Genomic DNA, 22,213 nt, shown 5'->3' with positions numbered 1-22,213 from the left:
CCATACAGGAGCCTCGCAGCTCAAACAATTCTTTACCTAATTAGTACAAGCAAATACGAATCACATTCCCAAGTTCTTCCAGAAAACGCACTGGAGCCGTATCAACAGCAAGAGGACCAGAAAAAAAGGAAAGGGGTATAAGCTACCAACAAATCCAAACTGTGACAAATGAGAGGTGACAGCAAAAGGAAAAGAGAAAAAAAAAAAAAGAAAGATGAGCCCTTGAAGCCATCGCAATATTCAAGAAAGTAAAGAAAATAAAAAAGCCCCAACGCCCTAAAATGCCTTAGGTGAAACACGATTTTAAGATAAATCAAATTGCAAGTCCAGTCCAACGAGCAATCAAGTCTTGGATTTCTTCGCTGTTCCCTCGACGCTAGGACCGCTGTCGGGACTTTTGCGCTTCTTCTCCTGTTCATCTTCGCGCGTGAACCCTGGACCGGTCTGAACCGCTGGAGTGGGGAAGGTCAGAGGACTAGGCAGCATATTCGTATCGGGACCGGACCTGCCGAACCCCCATTCCGGGAAGAAACTCGACGGCGATGGAAGAAGAGCATCAGACACAAATCGACTGGGCAGAGCAGATATCGGCGTCTCTATATTGTTGTTGCTGTTGTACGCGTTGCTGTTCTGGCTTGCAGTTCCCGGCGGCGGTGGCCGAGCGAAGGGATTTGGGGGCCCTGTGGCGCCTGCGCTCAGGATTGCACCAGCAGATGGCGACGGTGGAGGGAGAACCACGCCGGAGTGATTGGTGTCTGGATTAGCTTTGGCAGGAGTCATGGTCTTGTTGCCGGTGGACGCCGAAGAATCTGCTGTAGCACTTCCCCGGTCAGAATTTTCGCTTGGTATTTGCACCTTGAGTTGTGGGCGCTTCGAGGGCAGTTGACCACTATTCGTCCGTGGCGGTGGCTTAATATCAGGAGCTGACTGAGACCGCGCCGCGTCGGCTGTGGTCCTAGGCGGGGGTGGAGGCGCAACAGATTGAGCGGGTGGCTTGATTTCTTTCGAGTCATTCTGTTTTGATTCTGTCTTGACGTCTGTACTCTCAGTGCGTGGAGACTCGCATGTAGGCGGGCCGAGTCCGAAGTGACGGGCCAGAACGGAGCCGCGGTCATCGATCGGCGTGAAGATACTGCGCGATTTCGAGGACAACGATCGCTGGTGCGGGGGAGAGGGACTTGTTTCCACCTTCAAAGGACCAACCATCTGATCTGCCGAGGAAGCATCGGGTAGGGACACCGGCCGAGGCGGTTGCGACTGTTCTGTCGGAAACGCCGGGGGCATCGAGTTTCTCCCTTGTTCAGGCAAGAAAGGCTGCGCGACCTGTGGCATTGACGCATGTGGCGGTTGCGAGAGTCCCATCGCAGGTGTCTGCTGAGCAAGCGGATGTGGATGCTGGGGGAGATGCTGCGGGGCTTGATGGTGCGGCGGGACTGGTTGAGGCATGGTATGTGGAGGCATAGCGTGCGGTGGTAGTGGCTGTTGCGGTCCATAGTGTGCGAATTGGGGTGGCCGCGGTTGTTGGGCCATGTTGGGGTTGGCATTGGGATGATACATCGAGGGATTGGGAATATATGCGAACCCATTCTGTGGAGGAGGCGGTGGAGTTCCATGATGTTGCTGCGGGCCCAGATTCGAACTCACGCGTCGAAGATGGTTTCTTGAGGATGGTCTCGAAGCGCCTTGAGGTTGCGGAGTGCCATGTCGCGGGTCAAAGGATATTCCATTAGAAATGGGCGGGGAGGCAGACGGTGCGTGGTTGACGTGCTGAAAACCGGGATGGCTAGGGATGTGAGCTGGAACCACAGCAGGTGGGTTCTGGGTTGAAGGTTGCATCTCTTCCGGAGCAGGAGTGGTTTCATCCTCGTCATCATCATCGTCCCTTTTCCCATTGAAGTCCTCGGGGCCTTTATGTTCGTGCGGCGGGCCGTACTGATATTCATGTCAACGTACTTGAAATTATGCGGATAATGGATGGAACGCACATATTGATATCGACCCAATGTCTCTCGCATATCACATGATGAGAACTCGTAGAGCTTCTTGTTGTGACCAAAAATGATGACCGCGACATCTACCGAACATAATACCGCGAGTTCATGCGCCTTCTTGAAAAGACCGCCCTTTCGTTTCAAAAAGGTACTAGAAGCAGATGCCAATGTGAGTCAGTGTCGCATTCAAGACCCTACTGGGTGATGGATGCCGGACGACTTACACTGATCGGTTGCGATCATCCTTGATCGCCTTGATCTCGATCTTTCTTCGACCCATGGATAATGCTTATATGATAAGCAGTAAACGAGGAAGACCACGCGTCAGACAGGTACAGAGGATTGCTGAAACAGACGACAGGACAACCAGAGGACGATGTGGAGATGAGCTTGTTCGTAATAAATGGCGCGGCGCGAGTTGAAACTCAAGAAGCGCCGCTTGAAGGGGGGATAGATAGATAGCGGAGCGCGACGGGGTAAGGATAAAAGCCTGTGTGCTGCGGGCGCCAGATTGCAGCCTCTCCCAGCTGCTTTTGGTCTCCTATTTTTTATTCCTACTTATCGTAGAATACTATCGTTTGCAGACGGCCTTCTCCACATCAGATGGGATGAGATGGCAAAAAATAACGAACGGAAGGATCAGGGGAGTTAAAGAGCGCTAGAGAGAATATGATGGGTGATGCCAGTCCGCGGGCGCGAAGACAATCGGGGCGTTTGACCCGTCGGGAAGAACACACAACACAAATCCGGTGACAGAAGGATAAGGAGCCTCTGGATTCCTCAGGCAGTCAAGTCAGAAGAAAAGTCAATCAGGGGAAGAATAAAAACGGGAAGATGAACGGAAGCGAAAGCTCGATGAAGATAGGATGGAACGACAAGAGTCGATGGACAGCGACACGCGGGTGATGCAGAAGATTCTAAAGATAGAATAGAATTGATGGAAGGGAAAAAAGTGGGATGGTGACTTTAAGCCATCGCTCCCAGTTCTCCATATGTGGCTGGTGCTGGCACATGATTCGTCCGTCGCTCGCGATAGACAGCCGCCGTTGCCGACCATTAGGCGCCGACTATTTTTAGCCTGCTCGAGTCGACATCCTATAACCCGTGCTTTCTCATGAATCGCTACTGACACAGAAGATATAAGACTTGGATCTCACTGAGATGTCATTCTAGTGGATACTGCACATCATCAGCATCATCGAGTAGGTGGCCTGGTCAGGCTGGCAGCCACACGAGCCTGGACCTGCACAGCCACATCCAGGCCAGAGCTCCAAGCTTCGATAATCTGATATGGTCAGTGCCGTGCTCAAGCGTCATTGATTCGATATTGATTGGTTCTTTGGACTCATTATTGATGCTTTCATAAATCATTAGCTATGATTGATGGGCCGTTATAGATCGACTGTGTCTGCTTAGCATGGTTAACAGATTAGGGCTCTGAAGCAGTATATGGAAGTTACATATATTCCACAGCATGGACCCTTGAAGGTGTTTCCATGATAGAATAATATCCCATTGGCAATTGTGCAGAATGTGGATCATTTATCATTGCGCTAAATCTTGATAAAATCACCAGATGAATAAATATGAGATTCTTAGAAGTTCCTCGCAACCTGTCCAGGGCTATTCCCAAGTGTTCGACAAGTTGCAATGCGTAACTGTCGGGCCAGAGTTGTAAATCCATAACTCATAGTGCCCAAATCTCCTGCGAGTCTCCATCCAGATATAGAATATACTAAGCTGCAAGCTTGGTAGTCACTTGACATGCAGGCGTACAGACGTACAGGTTTGGTTCCATTCTAGTCTGTTATGCTTGTTTATGCGTGCTGTGATCAGCCGGCCTTGATCATGGACGACGAGGGTTGGGCATATCACAGCCAGACCAGACGTGATTTGCATTGCACAGCTGCCAGATGCGCCTGTTCCCTTCTGATTTGTCGCTCATCACAATGAGCTGCGGAAACCGGGGGTCGATAAAGAGAGGTTATCCTACCAACAACCTTATCTAGCAATCGGCTCCGTCTCCTTCATGGAAGGCTTATGCTGGCGGTGAAGACGGGTTGAAATGTCGGCTTCCTGTCTGCAATAGGCAAATATGGGTGACAGTAGGTAATATTTGACTGTACTCTGATGACTTTTAGGAGTTTATAGAAGAAGGATCAGATGCATACTACATTCTATTTATCAAGGCAAGATAACTCGGTGCTTCGTATTTCTTTGATTATTGTGACAGGAGACTCACCGCTCATTGTCCATGGATTATGAACAGCAACAAGCAACAAGCAAGAAAGCCAGGAGCCTGAGAGGTATATGTCTGAGGACCTTTAGATTCATCCAATATTCAGTCCTCCAGCAATCCAAACTGAAGTATTTGAGTCACGCTGGATTGTGCAAAACCAATACAATCTTTGTAACAGCTTCAAACTGGATGATACTGACCTTTCCTAATTAGGTGTAGTGTGTTTTATAGTTGATTTTATAGTTATGGGGATCAAGTCTGGGCTTATCTAGGTACCTACAGAGTAGACTAGATATATTCACACAGAATGCTCCTAGCATCCATAGGACAATATGACAGACTCAATCAATAAAGATATGCCCAATTGAATACTCTCAAATCCTATTTGTGAAGTCAATTGCTCATTCTTTTTGATACTGTATTATTGTTTACTCGATGGGCATCAACTATGGCTGAATCGTCTCCCCGCTCTACCTATCTAGTCAGGGCCACTGAACCATGGCATGGCACCTTTTTGGGTGTAAGTAATCGAATTTCAGCCCCTGAAACGAGCAACACAAGTGTAGCTAAGGCAGATCCTCATCATCACCAACTCTTTATTTCACTTCCTGGTTTCTACCTTCATCGTTCCTCCTTTCTTCTCATTCTCTGTGTTTTGGGGTCTTTTTTGTGTACTTCCTCATTCCCATGTTCTCTTCTTTCTGTCTTGTCTGACTCTTTCCACTTGTCCCACCCACGATCTTCGTGGTTGTCCACTCTCGTTATACCAGATCCAATCAATCCACTTTCATACATACATCACATAGTGTTCGCTGCACGCTAGGTAGACGTGCTGCCCCATTCTGGGCTGCAGTTGTGCCAGTTGATCCCTTGGACACCTGGACGTCGACCTAGTTGTCTGTCCGTCTGCTGTCTGGCATCACAGCTTTGGCAATTGTTAGACTCAATTATTGACTGCCTTATAACTGTTTCTTCTTTCGTTTTCCCCGCCTGGCCCTGCCTGATTCCTTGGTGATCTCCTTTCTCCTGTCTATTCTGTAGTCTTATTTTCTTTTCTTTTCTTTTTTCTTTTTTTTTCCCCTGCTCTATTCCGCCAGTTTGACCCTTGCATTTTCGCACGGTGCATTGCGAAAATCGCAGAAACTGGTCTGTCAATCTCTTGATCTGTTTGCTATCTATACCCATCGGTTTGATCCGCATTTTCGGGACGCGACTTTTCTACTCTGCCCCTGAGTACATTTTCCTGATTAGCCAAGCAACATAGCAGCGGTTTTCTATCCAGTGGAGCCGACATCCGTGGAAGAAAGATGCCCTTTTTCACTCGTGTCTTTCGGAGTAAGGACTCCAATGCTGCAAAGAAATCAACCAAGAACCCCGTTGTCGAAAACACGGGTCCCGCAAAGCCCACATGGACCGACGCGTGGCAGCGAACGGAAGTCGCTCCTGAAGAAGTTCAGGAGCTCCTTCGTGGATGCACTCAAGAATTGAAGGCTCGAGGTATGTTTGATTGTTTGCTATCATGGAGTTCCAGTATCTGATGGTCAATTACTGGCGCCCACTCCTCTGTCAAATCTGAGATATCCACATTCTTCAGATCGCTGATCCTTGCTTCGTTTTGTCCCATTTGACAGCTCTCCAAACACCGTTTCTACTATTACCGTTCCGCCCGACCACCGAGTCCTCCGATGCACGTTATTTCATCCGTAACTACTTTAATAAGTCTGTCGAGAAGGGCGCGCCTTGGAGTGGAGATGCATTGTCGCAAGAGCTCCGACTTACGGACCCGACGGTGAGCCCATAGCAACAAATCGCCCACACTTCGGAGCATAACATGGCTGACCGGTTCGATGGACAATCATAGGTCCTCTGCAGTGTCTTGAAATGGTGCTGGAGCAGACTCCCCGGAGGAGTTGTCACCTGGGACGCGTATGAACTCTTCAAAGTTGGCGAACAAGGTATGGGCTTACACTACATAACGGCCGGCGGCAGGTTGCACAAGGCTGATCGGATCGCAGATTCTCAACTCGCCCGCGACGCGTTCTCAACATTCATCCCAATCAGTGTCGACTCGGATGCTCGAACCAAGATTATTTTCGACTTTTTCGACCTGCTAGCTGCCGTTGCAGCACACGGCAAGTCCAACGGTCTCGGAGGCCGGAAGCTCTCGAGGTATGCTGGGTGGTGGGCTTTTGAGCATTCGGATACGGGCAATGGCTTTGAAGCTGCCTACAAAAACTGGGCCGCGTATGTTTTCTTTCAATCGAATCTATCTGGACTGAATTAGAAGTGACTGACCATTTGTTTCAGCGCTGCTGATGCCACGAGCCATTTGTTCTTCGCCTATCTCCGCTCGATATCTCCCGACTCTCCCCGTGGTATAAGCGGTATCTCGACCTTGCCCATCGCTCTCCAATCCCTGGTCCAAGCAACGGAGTACCCCCCTGAAACGCCGACCCTTCTGCAGGTCTCGACCACAAAAGTCGTCATGATCGTTGATACCGTCTCACCGACTCCGTTCGCCCTCTTGCGACGTGCGAAGAACTTCGAATACCGGGACAGTGACCGGCATCTGCAGGAATTCGCCAGCTTTGATGACCCCGTCAAGGCCCTTACCGACGAGTGTCTGCGTGTCTTGAAATGCATCTCGTCAACGAATCAGTCCAGTACCTCCGACCCGACGACATCGGTGCCAGAAGCGTCCTGGTCGCGGTTTGAGGATCTGGGATTTGGCGCCGCCGACTTGGACAACGATGCGGATGCGACTTCGTTAGCAAGGAGCGAGTTTGCGGGCGGTCTTCGGTCCGCTCCTCATTCCGTTGCGGGGGACCTTGGTCGCCCAACGACTCCATCTTGGGCAGATTTCATGTCCTCCGGCTTCAATGACGGCAACGGCCTCAAGCCTCAAGTTGCTCCTTTGCTCCTTCCGCCCGACAAGGTCCTGCCTCCAATTGCTACGGTGCGAGGTCAAAGCTCTCAGTCTCACAAGCGTACCCTGGACTCAGAGCTTCCGGTCGAACCCGCCGAGCTTGCCAGCATCACCACAATGGATCTGGACGACTCTTTCTGGTGGGTCTGGATCAGCAGTTTGGCAGTAGAGGAGCCTGCTTCGCGGAAGGCGGTATTTGGTAGGTGCGCATTGATCGAAACGATCATCAAGGACACAAAGTGGTTAGTTCTTGAGGAGCAGGTTAAAGGCGCTGCGCCGGAGCCTGAACCAGGTGCGTACATTGTCGAGAAGAAGAGGTTTTTTACCTTCTCAACTCGCAAGGGAAAGATCGGTCGGCGCAAGTCGTCGGCCAAGAAAGTCTCTGCCGTTGAAGAGTCTTATAAGCGCGCCAACAATCTCGCTCCTCATAGTAAGACTAGCATTGCACCTGATCAGCATGCTCGCATTCAGGCTGCTGCTGCGGCTTTGCAGAAGAAGCATCGGGAACAGGAGCAGGAGGCCGTTAACAGATCAAAAGCTAGCGTGCCGAACGACTCGCGGTATTCGAAGGCAAACTCCATTATGTCTTTGCAACCGGGAATCATGAGTGAGGCTTCGCAAGCGATGAAGTGGGCCAGCAATTATGACAAGAATGCCTATCGCGCCGCCTACCTCAAGGACAGCCGGGCCGGGACAGGTACGCTAGCCGAGGAAAATGGGGCGGCCACGAACGACAACATGCCAGAGCCGCCAGCTTCTCCGGCACTGAGCTCGTCAACCCGCCAGGCGCCACCTCCGGTGCCCAAGGACAGCGTGCCAAGCTCTCCCACACCGGTTGAGCATCAGCAAAGGGGCAGTGTGGACGAAAATGCCGCCAGCAGACAGGACAGTATCAGTGCTGCTGCTGAATCTTTGCCCAAGCAGTCAACTGACACGACAGATGATTCGAGAGCCAGACTGAAGAAGAAGCCCGGTAACACGGGCTTCAAGAGTATGTTCGGAACCAAGAAGAAGGACGTGGAGTCGAAACCGCCAATGAAACCTACTGGGGCTCAGCCGTCGGCTGTTGCTGCTGCTCGTGCGGCTTTGGAAGGCAAGGCCAAGGAATCCCAGGAGACAGTTCGCCCCAATGGCGCCTCGACTTTGAGGAAACCCGTTCCAGCTCCGGCGGCGGCTCCCTCCGCTGCTCCGGCCAAAGTCGCAAGCCCACCGGCAGACGTGGAGAAACCAGTCCCTGAGCCGCAGACCGTCACTGCCGACGAACAGCACGATGGCCCCCCAAGACCCGTCGTGATGCTGAATACGATGCACTTTCCCGTGTAGACACCAATGAGCGAACGGCGGCCGATCGTGAGTTCTCTCGATTTGATCAGGGCCCTTTGGTGGAACAGCCAGCATTCGCTCCTGAGGATTCTCCTGTCTCTGAGACATTCCCTGACAAGTCCGCGCCTGCTGCCGCTGTTGACAAAATCCGCGACAGGACCGAAGTTTCCGAACGGGCAACGAGCCCTACGGCAGCCCCGGCCAATTCATCTTATGACCGCTGGGCACAGATTCGCAAAAATGCCGCGGAAAGGGCCGCTAAGCTTGAACAGTCCGGTTCCTACCGATATAGCCAAGATGACGGTAACACAAGCGAAGAAGAGAGTAAGTGGAGCCGGTTCCTTTGAACTGGCAATAAACGATGCTGACTCTGACCAGGCTTCGAGTCTCGTGCTGCTCGTATCAAGGCGAGAGTGGCCGAATTGACCGGAAATATGCAGGCCGCGAGCTAAAAGACGTTTAATTTCGGCTTGTCCTCTCCCATTCAAGACCATCCCACTTCCATAAGTCCGTCGTTACTTTACTTTTGCCTCATTGCCTGGTCCAGTGCCCGGCTGCCTTCGATCGGTAGACTTTATACGCCTGATGTTTTTGATACTCCTTCCATGGCTAGGCCTCATCTTTGACAGCGAAAGGACAACAAAATCACGCCATTATGCCGCTTGTTTTCTCGCCAGTTTGCACTCGACATTGTTGTAATATTCTGGTCGATTCCTCTTATCTTCTTTCGATGACCAGATGTGATTCTATTTTTCTATCTCCTGTCGCTTCCATTCGTGATTTCACTTGATTCCCCTCTTGTCGTATGTTTTCTGCGTGTTCTTGTTCCATATACCTTGGCAGACTGTGAATCCAAACAATTCTGCTTTTCGTCTCTTGACGCACCCCTTCTGACACTCGGCCCAATGTGACTCTGAACTATGGTAACGAGATCAATCGCACCCCAATACCCTCAGAATCTCCCTAGCCACACCGGCCGCACTGGCCGGATTCTGCCCTGTAATCAGCGGCGAGTGCAACCCGGCCGTCGTAGATACAACCACCTTCTCCGTCCCAGATCGGTCCGCCTTGACATATCCTCCCCCAGATACCCGCTCCAGCTCTGTATCCAATTGAAACGGCATAGCAGCCGCCATCCCCGCCGCATCCTCCTCCTCCCTCGAGAACCCCGTCACCCGCGCTCCAGCAAGCAAAGGTACCCCCGATGGCGCCGTCGCATTCAGCAGCGCCGCAGGCCCATGGCTGACCGCCGCGATGGGCTTCCCCGCCGCTGCGACATTCTGTATCAGGGCAAGCGAGGCCGCGTCCCTTATGAGGTCAAACATCGCTACACAGTCACCATCACCATCAACGTCATGTAATGTTAAACCTCACGTGCAGATCGTAAACATGGACATAAAACGTACCCCCGCGCCCACCCACATAAAAGACCGCATCGAACTCCCCCGCTCCCGCCCGGGCAACCATTTCCCTAATCTTATACGTGTGCGTCCAGGCCTCCCAGTGCCGCGCTAGAGCGGTCATCTCGGTGGTATCGGGTTCTGGTCTCGCGGAGGCTGAGGCTGAGGCTGGGTCGAGGGGTGCTTCGCCGCCTTGCGGGGAGGCCATGGTGAGGGTGACTTTGGGTTCGAGGATGGAGTATGGGTGCGCGAGTTCGGACTGGATGGTCCGATTTGTTTCATTGTGAGTGGTTGAATGCTTGGGAGGAAGTGGACGTAACGTACCAGGTGCCAGCCTGTTTGTTGGCGGGTGGCGGGGATTAAGCCCTGCGAGGTGAGGATTATGAGGACGTGGGGCATTTTCACTGTTGCTTTTGTTCGGTTGATGATATGGAGAGTGTGTGCTAGCTGTTCGGTAGAAGTATGTTGACTGGCTTGATTGGACTATATCAGTATATCGTCATCTCCTACGTCAGTCAGGTGCTACTTAGTCTGGAGACAGGTAAGAACCTATGTCATATTATGTATTATCATTAGTTCACTATATACCAATCATTGGCATGGATGGTTGCCGTCAGATCTAAGAAAGGATATATCCAGAATGTATATACAGTCGGACGATCTGGGTATCAACGGACATGAAGCAAGGGTAGTCAGACGAAGCAAGACAAGTAATTGAGCAGGAAACGAGACTCGCTGATCGTACATCGTCAGGGGAATATATTGAGATGCCAGTTAAGCACTCAGAGCTGTCAGCGAGCATAACGTAGTCGTCGAGTAGCTTCAGCGGCTACAAGTGCACACAAGGCACCCACAAACAGGCAGATGGATATAGCATTAGGACCCTCTTTATCGCGGCGTATCCATTGTGAGTCCTGCGCGGAGTCGTCCCGTTTCGTACTACCGGGTTCGAGGAGGCTGAAGACTATCCAACTGATGAATGTGCCGACAAACTGCGGTAGCGTAGTGTATACATTCAACACGCCGAGGTAGATACCAGCCAGTTCGCCAGTGGAAGGAATATTTGCGTCGTCATCGGAATCACTGTCGCTATCCGTGTCATGGTGGTTGAGTCGCAGGACGTCCATCTCCGTGTCCGTGTCATAATTGCCGGAACGGATAGTAGAAGAAGTAATCATGGTCACGCCAGAAGAGCGCGCTGCAGCTGCAGGTCCCATCGCCAGCTTGTTGATTTCCACTCCCATGAATGCAAATGGGGCCCAGCTGCTGATCGCCCACGGAATACCACACAGGGCGACGAGGCATGTTGCAAATGCCCGAGACCGGGCCAGAGGTGCAAAGATCATGGTCGCAGCAAACATCACATGAGATATCAGCCAAAATGTCTGCAGGTCTGGTCGTATCGCAGTGATCTTCTTGAGAAATGCAGCTATACCAGGTGGTGGGCGCGGTGTGAATCTGGACCGTTTGCTGTCCGGAGGTTGCACACAGAACGGTAGAAGCACAGAGCTGATGAAAGTGATGGAAGAGAAAACGACCAGAGACAGACTGCCGACGCGTCCAATTTCGCCGAGAAAGTCGCTTGACTGCGGAGCGTCTTTGGGGACTTCGTACCGGAAATAGGTCTCACCGACCCAAGTAGTACTGTAGAAAAGGAAGGGGAACCATCCTAAAGCGAGTCAGCAACAATTTCTAATTCTTTCGAAAGGTGCTATACCAATCCAGGCCCAGAACTGCGCCCAACAAATTGCCTGAATGCGAGGAGGAAGGTCCATTGTCGTCTTGAAAAGCTGGGAAATGACTTGGACCGCTCCCGCTTTTCCATCGGAGTCCCTGCATGATCAAAATTAGCACTAATATAGAGAAGTTGATTCCGATTATGGTTACCTGGCAGTAATCAGGATCCTCTCCTCCACCGAATAACAGGTGACGGAAACAGCCCCAATCAGCGAGAGTGCAGCAATGACTGTCATCTGTTTAAACTGCGTATCACCGATAATGGCACCGAAGAGGCTGACCGTATCGATTGAACCAATAACATAACTAATCAGCTGACCAATTGCGGACATTCTTGTAGCTGAACGTTGTTAGCTTCTGGCCTCGTGGATAAAGGTAGGATCGTACCCCATGCTGAACCAGCTTGTTGCAATGGAATCGGCAATGTGTCGACGATCAAGCTGCGACAACAAGCTTGGACTGAAGGATGTCAGCGTAGTCCAGATGAATGCGTCAACTTGCTCACCGATATTGATCGCAAAGTCAACTGCATAGATACTTAGGACGGCAAGGGCGATGGTGACATTTTTTGCCTGGTAAAGTGAGCTGTGAAGTCGAAACAGATGCCAAAACCTGGCCCCAATAGAATAGACACACCTTCTCTGCGTCTTTCACAAATAGGCTGACAATTTCTGTCGTCCACCCCAGCACTAGCAAACACAATGCGACAATAGACGAGCCAACAACCATAAACGGCCTGCGCCTTCCCCATTTCGAGCGCGAACGATCCGCAATGACACCGATCAAAGGCTGAATGATCAACCCAGACAAGGGGCCAGCGATCCACACAAGTGAAGTCCGTGACTTTGTAAGACCCAGCTGGAGCAGGTACGGCGTGCAATCTATTTCGAGTGCAGGACTGGTCAAATCGCAAGACCCGGTGACTGCGGTGGAAGGAAAGGCTTACAGGTCATTTCAATGCCCCATGTAAATCTGCAACAGGAAAAAAGTCAGTAATCTGGTTGTTGAGCAAGATCAAAAACATCGGTAGTGGTAAACGAAGTACATACTGTAACCCCAACAAGCTGAATGTCAACAGTGCCATTCGCATCGACTCCGATTTTCCCTTGATGGAGGGAGAACCCACCCATCTTGCAGCCTGTGGCATCCTTACGACGCCTGCATCCACCTGAAGGAATTCAACAGTATCCTCAATTTGCCATGCACCGGAGTGATATCTGTAGTCTCGTGCTGTTGGTTAAGCCGAGTCGCAACAGCCTGGTCGCAATGAACCCGCAATCGCCAATAAACAAACGATCCTCGTACGTAGGCAAATTTCTAGGAGCGGAGCGTCACGGATCGCGAATCGACTGTTAATCTGCGTTCGAATGTGTCGTATGCTCTTTGCACTGTCCAAATCGATAAAATGACCGGAGTTGGAATTGTTGATTACTAGCTTCGTAGGGTCCCGGATGCGACGAAATTGTACGTTGGTCGATTGGAAGGCGAGAAGCCGATTTTCCCCACGAATCACGTCAAAGTAGGATAGGGAGGATTTGATGCAGAAATAAAGAAAGGAAAGAAAGCAGGGGAATAGGAAGAAGATCCTGAAGGACTGAGCTGAGGCCGAACGCCCAAAGATGCCCAGTGCTCAACTGCCAGAAAAGTGCAAATCAACGCATGCGGGCCCCGGGCCGTCCATGCACTGCGGTTCAAGTCTAATCCGCATCGGTTGGCACTCTTAATTTCCTGTGACCCACCAGCCATGAGGTAGTTGTTATTAATAGCCAGAGAAAGAATGATGATATCTAGAGTTGGCTTGACAATCCCAGCTACTTGTGTGAGGCATGTGTCTAGGGACGATCTACAGATTCCCCCGATATGTGGTGCGCACCGCCCCTTATTCCAGCTAGACACCAACATGTGTTGAAACGTAGGGATTGACTCGAAGATTTTACGCCAAGCTTACATTACTGACAAAGACGAGAATGGCCTATCCTTTTGGCTATATGATTACTCTCATTCTTGATAAAAGGCTAAGATGAATGGTAGGCTGCGTATCGAGGCGTGACCTCGAGGCCGTTATATGGACCTAAGGCAGCGTAGTGAATTCCTCTTGACGCTCATCAGGATAAAGACGACATCCTTTCAATCAGGCGATACGGCTTGCATGTTACATACCCACATCCGTTATACCAGCGTCCTGGTCTGATCGTGTTCATAAGCTTCTTCATTTCTAATAACATATCAAAGCATATCCGGCTGATCAAGCACTAAAGAAAAACCTGCCATAACGACCCAGACATCATGAAATCAACGGAAATTCGTACATTAATGCTTTTTCTTATTTCATAGTCATGCAATATCCCATCCCTCTACAAACGGTTGGGGGTAGTGCTGGTCATGGGCCACTGGTAACCAGCAGCATCACTGAATTTGTAGCCGAACGAAGCAGTGAAGTCATCAAGAACAGCGGGTCCTCGGGAGCCTTTGACAGGATTAGTAATGATATCAATCAGAAGGGTATATTATGGCACATACCGTAGGGGTATTCCATGGGGATGATCTCCTTGTTGTCGTCAAGGTAGTGCAGGAGAGGCGTGAAAATCTTCCAGCTTGCGTCGAGTTCATCGTCACGCACAAAGTTAGAGTGATCACCCTTCAGAGCGTCCAGGATAAGCGATTCGTAGGCTTCGGGAATCTTCAAGTCAGAGAAACGGCGGCGATAGGTGAGATCCAGCTCAGTCATGACGGTCTGCATGGACAAGCCAGGCAACTTGGAGTTCATCTTGATGTACACCGACTCGTTGGGCTGCACTCGGATAACCAACTCGTTACGAGGGATATCCTTGAAAATACCAGATGTGACATCGCGGAATTGGATACGGATTTCGGTCTTCTGCTCATTCAGGGCTGCGTGAAAGGTAAGTATGCGCGCGACTCTAGCGGTCCGAAAAAGTTAAACCAGGCTTACCCTTTCCAGCCTTCAAAATGAAGGGAACGCCATCCCACCTCTCGTTCTTGATGTATGCAACCATGGCGCAGAATGTCGGACACCGGGAATCCTTAGGGACAGTGTCGTCCTCCTTGTATGCGGGCTTGCTTCCATCCAGAGACTTCCCATATTGGCCGATGATTACGTTCTTGGGTTCGATGGGATCCATGGCACGCAAGACACGAACCTGGGATGAATTAGTTTCGCTCGTCGGCCCTGGTCAAACAGCTGAGTGACCTACCTTCTCGTCACGGATATCCTCAGAGGAGAAGGAGATGGGACGCTCCATGGCGAGCAATGTCAGGACCTGCAGCAAGTCTGAAGAGACGAACATCAGTATCGCTCATTGACGCACAGCAGATGGTGAAAACATACGGTTTTGCATAACATCACGGATAATACCGAATTCATCGAAATAACCACCACGACCCTCTGTACCGAAAGGCTCCTTAAATGTGATCTGCGGCAGGAGCGAACCTGTCAGCAAGTTGCTCTCATTTCGGAGTATTCCAAGCATCCCATACCTGTACATTGTCGATGTGGTGACGGTTCCAAGTGGCGTTGAAGAATTCGTTGCCGAAGCGCATGATAAGGATGTTCTTGACCATCTCCTTACCCAGATAGTGGTCAATCCGGAAGATCTCCTCCTCCTTCCAGTTGGGGTCAAGGGCTTTCTGGAGGTCACGGGAGCTCTGAAGGTCTTTACCGAAGGGCTTCTCAACCTGTATATGACGAAATCATGCGCATCAGTTGCTGCTCTCCTCTTCGGATTTTGGTGGGAAACTTACGATGATCCGAGCAATGCCGTTCTTGGGATAGCAGTTCCTCTTCAGTTGCTCTGACACAGTGATGAAGACGCTGGGAGGCAGAGCCATGTAGAAGACTCTGTTTTGCTCCTTGTGGCCCTTCTCAACCTCCTCGAGGTGCTTTCTCAGGTTAATGAAAGAGTCGTCCTGGTCATATTGACCGGAGATGTAGGTGCAGAGACTGCAGAAGCTGTCCAGCTGCTCCTCGATTTCCTTGGTGGGAACCTTAATGTATGATCGCACTCGCTTCAGGAATTCTTCGTGGTCCATCTTTGTCCGAGCATATCCGACGATCTTGATATCCTTGGGAAGGAACTTGTTGCGGAACTGTGCATACGGTCAATCTAGGTGAGTTTAGACCCTCGTCAATAGAGGTGGAACGTACGAGTCCGAAAAGAGCAGGGAACTATTGAGATGTTAGCCTAAAACAGCTGTCTAGAGAGTAAATATCCGTGGGACAACGAACAGTCTTCTTCTTAGCAAGATCTCCCGAGGCACCTAGTACTACGATGACGGTGTCATCTTTAAGTTCGAGTGTGCTAAGCGCATAATCCATGTTAGCAACCGATTTGTACTGATTATTCGAGGCGAGAAATATTTATCTAGGTCGATCAGGGTTCGGTGTGTGACTTGATGGACGCAGGGGGAAAGAGACAAAATGAGGGTGAAAATGGATGGAGAGCCAAAAAAAAAAAAAAAAAAAAGGGGCAATAATGGACAAATAGTCAACTTTTCAAGTTGCAGCAGGAGCGAGGCTGAATTGAATTGAGCCAAAAGACAAGGGAAAATAAGATGCTGGTCAAAGGTAGCTGACAGGTTGCACGTCGGTGACCAGTACGGAGCAGTCGCAAGCGGTAGTAGGGACTGAGGTAACGGGAGTGTTTCCGCCGTTGGAGGGGGAGGGGTGTGATGTCAGAGAGGCAGAACTATGGGAGAGACGTACCCAGCATTCTGCTGTTCGTCAGATCGGGCTATTGTGCTGGACATTTTTTCGCACGAAATGTTTGAAACTGACGATTCAATCTTTGGGACAGATGTGACCTTAGGAGTGAGATATAAGGGACGAGAAGAGAGACAAAGAATGAAGAGGGATTGTTGGAAAAATACCCAACAGTTCCGGCGGAGCAGGGTACTTTTTATTTAACACGGAGGGCTCTCAAGCTGACTGCTGTAGTAATGCAAGGTGGGTGTTGGTGGGGCTGGCTTGGATTCTTCCACTACGTCGATGCTGCCGCGGAACCCCGTGTGCATTATGGGAGGTAGTATTGGGGATAATCGAATGGGATTACAGGGAGGAGCATTAATATATGATTACTGATTATTATTAGATAGCCTAATTGTTATGCTACAGCGCCTAGCAGAGGCCAGGTCATGTTCTGGTGTAGGCATACAGGGCAGCATCGATAGAGACGAATGTCATCGCTTTCACTATTACATCCTCCGTGGCAAACTTCTTTCCCCCTTCTTATATCATCAGGGCTTGTGGATGTTATCTCCTTAGGAATTCAATCATATAATCGAACATCTAGTTTTATCCCGGCTAATTAAGAAAGAGATACGGAGTACATATGGGACTCTCTAACACAGTCAGCTCCACTGCGACCCAACGGATGATTTTCATTTAAAGATACGGACTGATTTGATGCTGACTTGCTGACCCCGCGTAAACCAACCTGGCGTATCATACTGTTTGCGCCTTCAATGAGGGGAAAGGTTTACAAGGACAAACTTCTTGACTCCTGCGTGATGTCCCGCGCAGCTTATATAGTAGGCCACCTGTCTCGGTGCTGCATGGCCAGGAACCTAATATCTCATAGAGGCGGAGTTTTCCCTTCCCTCCTGATCGCGTAAACTCAGGTTCATGATCATCAAATCTCAACTGAGGTTTGCGTCGATGGCTACGTATCTGTTCATGTCCGTGTTCTCTACAAAAAGGTGCATCCTGACAGGGCCTATTTAGGATGGATCTGGCTTAAATTTCGGTAGCGTAAACCTTGGGAGGAACAAAAACTTCGAGAAACATGCCTTTCAATTCCTTCTTCCTCCCTAAGATTATCATGCAGCCCATGATGCTGCGAGCAGCGACTTCGGACTCCACTATCTACCGGCTGGTCGCAGAGATTGCGCCAGAGCTACGGAGTTGGCACAGTGGAAACTGGAAGCTAGAGGCCCTAGTCCTGTAGTTTACAGGCTAGGGAGGAAAGCCAGAAGAAGCTCTCCCGGTGACCTAAACCGTGGAGATGGATCGGCGGATTTGTCATGGAACAGTTGGAAGTAACTGATCACTACGGATTCTAAGGATTCTAATTTCCCGAGAGCAAAGAAATGTAGGAGAGGTACGGAGTACGAATAACGCCCGGGCCTTTCTTTGCTGAGCCATATGACGATGATGGAATAGCTTACGAGAGCTCGGGGTTAACTGGCGCAGCTCCGTAACCTGGCGATATCAGACAACTGCCCCTGTATTCAGATCTGCAAAAACACACCGGTAGCTATTCACCCTATGTGAACTGTGAAGATAAGAGAAAAAAGTATAAGCTGACCCTCGGCATCAATTCGACGATTGCGTGCTCATCAACAGAACCGAGTCCCTTCTCCTCAACGATTGCTGATAAACCAGCAAATGTCAGGTCTATTGCCGATTTCCTTGCTAGTGGGGCAGCGGGACTCGCTTTATTTCCAAATATGTGCTCTCGGTCTGCTGGACCGTTCGGAGTATACACTGATTTGCTGGGAGGACCAAAAGTAGTATCAACAAGTATCAACAAATTACTGTCTATATACACTATTATAGTCCTACAGCACGAAGGTAATTGATCGCGACAATGAGATTGATCATAAAACGGACTGCGTTCTCTCGGATAGACTTCAAGTGAGTCCCCGCGGAAATGGAAATGGTATCATAAAGGATACCTCACTGGCTGAGCTTATCACCAAACGAAACCCTTTCGTCGCTACCTCTTAGAGAGGGGGAAGCAAATAAGAATCGTTTGTCAGCGCTCGACGCTCTAGACAATTGCTCATGTCCACCGGAGAAGCAGGGGAAAAGCAAAGTGAGAGACATATCCGATGTCCAATGATCTGGGAAGCCGTCGAACCGTCTTCGGACCACTGTAGCCCGACGGCAAAATAATGTCGAATGAATAATAGTGGAAGCAGTGGGGTTGCCCTGGCTCAAAAGTCACCTGCCTTGGCGGAGAGATTGTTATCACCTTTATCATCTCTATCAGCTTTTATCAGCTTTTATCAGCTTTTATCAGCTTTTATCAGCTTATCTCGGAGGCGGAGAATACCATCTTCCAGGACAACCCTAAAACGGCTTAGACTTTTTTTCTCGATTCCCCATCACGGGACTTCGCTTAACCCTGGGGCGATTCAGCTCGCTAAGATCCCGTTTTGGGTTAGGGCGAGTGGCCCCGAACGCACCTTGCAAATTGATCATTGTGCGGTCGGCTGCTCGTCTCAGACTATCGAAGCGACGACAATCACGACAACCCGGACGACTTTTTGCGGGTCATCTTTGCCTTCCTTCGACTTGTTTGCGTTGCCCGCTGTTGCTCAGATAAACCGTCATAATGCCTTCGGAACAAGGTCACAGACGTGAGTGATCCCTCTACGTTTAGCTGGATATCGATGTGTGCGCACAGGTTGGAGAATGGGTTTCGGGGACGGATGTGGTGCGATTATGGAATTTATGAAAGATCTTGCTAACGGGATATTTTCTACTTGCAAAGTCTATGTCAAGTAAGTTACCACGATCTTTTCATCGATTATCCGTCGGGTCGCGATCATTCGGAATGCGATATACAAATGTCAAATGTCGCACTGTGGGATCGGGCTAGGGGCCAAGTCGAAACGAAATCATATGGACAGATGGGTTAATACGAATTCTCTATACAGGGGTCGCCACCTGAGCTACCAGCGCTCCAAGCGCGCGGTCAACCCCAACACCAGGTAGCTAACCACTGTGAAGATGGACGTCAAAGGGATATGGGAGGCTGACACCTCGTATAGTCTGATCAAGATCGACGGTGTTGACAGCACTGAGGCCGCAAAGTGAGTATACGCCGCTCGAAAGGGTCACGAAACAAGGAAGAGAACATGCAGCTAAGACGGTTGTTTTACAGCTTCTACCTCGGCAAGAAGGTTGCTTTCGTTTACCGGGCGAAGCGTGAGGTTCGGGGTTCCAACATCCGGGTCATCTGGGGCAAGGTTACCCGGCCACACGGTACGTGAATTGAATGCGATGGATCGGTGATATCGGCATTGTGGCCCTGTTGGACGATGGCTACTAGGAGGAACAAACAACTGACGATATCAACTTGACAGGCAACTCCGGCGTTGTCCGTGCTCAGTTCCGCCACAACCTCCCCCCCAAGTCCTTCGGTGCTACCGTCCGCGTCATGCTCTACCCCTCCAACATCTAAATGACCCGTGTTTATTACCTGTTAGTTGGGCAATCCGGAAACTTCGCACAGACAGTCGGGCAAGGAGTCGACGGTATGAGCCGATGTTGAGATGATGGAGTTGGCGGGCTGATAATGTTCGTGGGAGAGGCAGGGCCGACCAGCCCTACGAATTAAAATCAAAAGAACTTTTGTTGTTTTTTCAGACTCTACCAGCGTGGTGACATTGTCGGCCTCCAGGCATCTAGAAGGGCTTGTCGTGTTTTCTACATTGGCGAGCATGACGTGCCTTGTCTGACAACATGGCTTCTTTCCCAGTGTATCTGACACTCATAAACAACCAAATCCACACATTTCAACAAAGAGCGCGTTGCATTATGATTGGGCGTATGGTAGCGGAATAACGGGCTGGTTCAGGGATAATTGGGTCAGGGGGTTTATTCACTTCGCCGCTCTGCCATCCACGCCAGGGAGCTCGACTTTGATGGTCTCGTATAGTCTCCCAACGCCCAACGCAACATGGCGAGTGCAAGTGCAAAACGGTCTTCTGGATCCTCTGCCACGACTCATCTGCCAGGCTCATTTTAGTAGCCCCATCGTACAGTTATACTTGGGCTTCCCATAAATTGCGGCTGGTTTATGCCCAATAATTACGGCTAATGATTCACCAGAAGTGAGTCCCTGGCAGTAACCGTATAGAACAGCAGATCTGGACCAAGCAGTCTATGGCAGGTGTATTAGGAATTAGTAGTCACGACTTCTCTCTCGCCTGTAAAACCATACACGTATAGGAACCTGATGCCATACTCCGATTGAAACCTTGACAGTCACAGCTTCGTTGACATGCCCCCAAGACTCGATATATCCAGCCTGGTGTCGACACTTCTCCGTTCAGTATGAGAGATCGACCACCACATGATGTTCGCTTATTAGCTATCGAGTTAAAAACCAGGCAGGTAGGACTATGCTCGGCGTGGTACATAACCTGCAGGCCCAAGAACGAACTACCGTATGTACGAAGTACCACAGCTTTGCCTGCATTCAAGTCAAAGGTATTTCAGGGAAACAGCCAGTGCTGACTGGTTTGTAGAATCATCGCGCTGGCTTGGTAATGGAGCGAGTAATATGATGCTTCTGCTGCCACAGTAGATATTCCTGCGATCTGTTGGTTTGCAGGTTTTACGACACGCATCCGGTTTCGTGATACAACTGGAGTGCCCGAGTCAATTTCGAACCGCGACTTGTCATGCAGAATGGATTAAGGATGACAGGCTTGTCTGAGTGATAGTTCAAGTGTAGATCAATTGGAAAACAGTTCAGTCATAGGAAGTGGTGCACATATATCTAAGCAATCTGCTCTTGCCCGCTGAAAACTATCGATCAGCTTTTTATATCTTGTGTCCTTTCAGCGTGGATATCTGTACATGAGTTATCTTCCAGAATACAAAAACGCCATCGGCCGAGCGAATGTGATATCGGAACACGGAGCAAAAATATCAAGGTTAGCGGAGTCCTGAACCCCTTGCCTCAGTTCGTCAGCAGATCTGAGACGAGCGCGAGCCAAAATCATCTTAATGCTTGTTCGTTTGGAGTATTTGTGGAGTGATAATTAAAGTAATGCGCCATCCCGCACCACAGAGACCCACCAGATCATGCTGATGATCCTCACCAACTCTTGCGTCGTGACGACTCGCTAGCCAGAGATCCCCATCCAAAGCAGTGTTCAAAGCTTCGGTGCATATTGGGGATCTTGTTAGAGCAAGGGGTTAGAGTGACTTTTCTTTTGACTCAACAAATCTCGACTCTAAAAGTTCAGATGTATTTACTAGTAATGTCTGAGCTATGATGCTGTCCAATGCTCACTTCAGGTGACAACAAATAGGTAAAGACCGTGTACTAGTCCTTTGTAGTTTGTGCGGTGTCGCATAGGGCAACGTAACCCGCGGTGAAATGACCTCGGACTAAATTATTGGGTTGTATCCTTCAAGTCTCCTAGCTGTTGGCACGGGAGAGGAACCAATGGGAGGGACGCGGATACAGATGGACTCAAAAGGTTCAGGATTATCATTGTTTGTCCTTGAACAAGGGGTGGCTGGGCTTTTCAGCACCTACATGCCTAGATTCTTACCTAGGTACACTTCTAAGGTACAAATAATAATAATGCAACAATCGGCTGCTGTATCAGCACTCGGAGAACAAAGCACAACGACTCCTGTCTAAAGCTAATCAGTCTTAGAGTTAACCTAAAAGTAAAAATAACCTGCCCACCATGATTAAGTAATCATGATATAGTCGGTGATTCCAAATGCTTCACTATTAACAATCAGTAAGAATATTCTTGCCTTTTAAACAAACTATTGATCAAAATAATTCTCTTGTATTTAAGAATGGTCCTATGCTCTTTATTTTTA

At 49.8% G+C, this 22,213-nt stretch overlaps 7 protein-coding genes across 7 annotated transcripts; 3 read left to right on the top strand and 4 right to left on the bottom strand.

The window, feature by feature from the left end:
• Positions 1-342: 342 nt before the first annotated feature.
• On the bottom strand, positions 343-2,271 carry rlmA (SRF-type transcription factor RlmA; the record flags this gene model as incomplete). The annotated part of the gene is made up of 3 exons (XM_024825101.1): positions 343-1,932; positions 1,986-2,142; positions 2,216-2,271. 3 exons carry the CDS (start codon positions 2,269-2,271, stop codon positions 343-345), a joined length of 1,803 nt encoding a protein of 600 aa, XP_024680483.1.
• A 2,284-nt stretch (positions 2,272-4,555) lies between these two features.
• P174DRAFT_253234 (uncharacterized protein) lies at positions 4,556-5,295 on the top strand. The gene has a single exon (XM_024821466.1). It carries the CDS (start codon positions 4,679-4,681, stop codon positions 5,051-5,053), a length of 375 nt encoding a protein of 124 aa, XP_024680482.1. The 5' UTR covers positions 4,556-4,678; the 3' UTR covers positions 5,054-5,295.
• Positions 5,296-5,537: 242 nt separating this feature from the next.
• On the top strand, positions 5,538-8,931 carry P174DRAFT_462394 (putative morphogenesis protein; the record flags this gene model as incomplete). Its single annotated transcript, XM_024830123.1, has 7 exons — positions 5,538-5,727; positions 5,862-6,019; positions 6,092-6,185; positions 6,246-6,474; positions 6,538-8,374; positions 8,440-8,803; positions 8,858-8,931. 7 exons carry the CDS (start codon positions 5,538-5,540, stop codon positions 8,929-8,931), a joined length of 2,946 nt encoding a protein of 981 aa, XP_024680481.1.
• Positions 8,932-9,411: 480 nt separating this feature from the next.
• On the bottom strand, positions 9,412-10,278 carry P174DRAFT_433303 (ThiJ/PfpI family protein; the record flags this gene model as incomplete). Its single annotated transcript, XM_024825800.1, has 3 exons — positions 9,412-9,806; positions 9,886-10,138; positions 10,204-10,278. The coding sequence occupies 3 exons, from the start codon at positions 10,276-10,278 to the stop codon at positions 9,412-9,414; spliced, it is 723 nt and encodes a 240-aa protein (XP_024680480.1).
• Positions 10,279-10,474: 196 nt separating this feature from the next.
• Positions 10,475-12,944, bottom strand: P174DRAFT_253191 (putative sucrose transporter). Its single transcript, XM_024821465.1, has 8 exons — positions 12,666-12,944; positions 12,563-12,588; positions 12,253-12,497; positions 12,122-12,188; positions 12,004-12,075; positions 11,767-11,956; positions 11,597-11,712; positions 10,475-11,548 (listed from the first exon to the last, which is right to left on the bottom strand). The coding sequence occupies exons 1-8, from the start codon at positions 12,761-12,763 to the stop codon at positions 10,671-10,673; spliced, it is 1,692 nt and encodes a 563-aa protein (XP_024680479.1). The 5' UTR covers positions 12,764-12,944; the 3' UTR covers positions 10,475-10,670.
• A 732-nt stretch (positions 12,945-13,676) lies between these two features.
• Positions 13,677-16,647, bottom strand: P174DRAFT_443878 (glucose-6-phosphate dehydrogenase). Its single transcript, XM_024827937.1, has 10 exons — positions 16,340-16,647; positions 15,863-15,935; positions 15,782-15,802; positions 15,379-15,723; positions 15,115-15,312; positions 14,966-15,050; positions 14,832-14,908; positions 14,570-14,777; positions 14,137-14,508; positions 13,677-14,083 (listed from the first exon to the last, which is right to left on the bottom strand). Exons 1-10 carry the CDS (start codon positions 16,381-16,383, stop codon positions 13,971-13,973), a joined length of 1,536 nt encoding a protein of 511 aa, XP_024680478.1. The 5' UTR covers positions 16,384-16,647; the 3' UTR covers positions 13,677-13,970.
• Positions 16,648-19,261: 2,614 nt separating this feature from the next.
• P174DRAFT_374317 (60S ribosomal protein eL33) lies at positions 19,262-19,823 on the top strand (the record flags this gene model as incomplete). The annotated part of the gene is made up of 4 exons (XM_024822570.1): positions 19,262-19,350; positions 19,411-19,452; positions 19,524-19,624; positions 19,726-19,823. 4 exons carry the CDS (start codon positions 19,262-19,264, stop codon positions 19,821-19,823), a joined length of 330 nt encoding a protein of 109 aa, XP_024680477.1.
• Positions 19,824-22,213: the final 2,390 nt, after the last annotated feature.

Source organism: Aspergillus novofumigatus, assembly GCF_002847465.1.
Source record: "Aspergillus novofumigatus IBT 16806 chromosome Unknown P174scaffold_6, whole genome shotgun sequence".
Taxonomy (NCBI): Eukaryota; Fungi; Ascomycota; class Eurotiomycetes; order Eurotiales; family Aspergillaceae; genus Aspergillus; species Aspergillus novofumigatus.
Note: the sequence above shows the minus strand (reverse complement) of the source record. Positions and strands in the feature narration are given on the sequence as shown.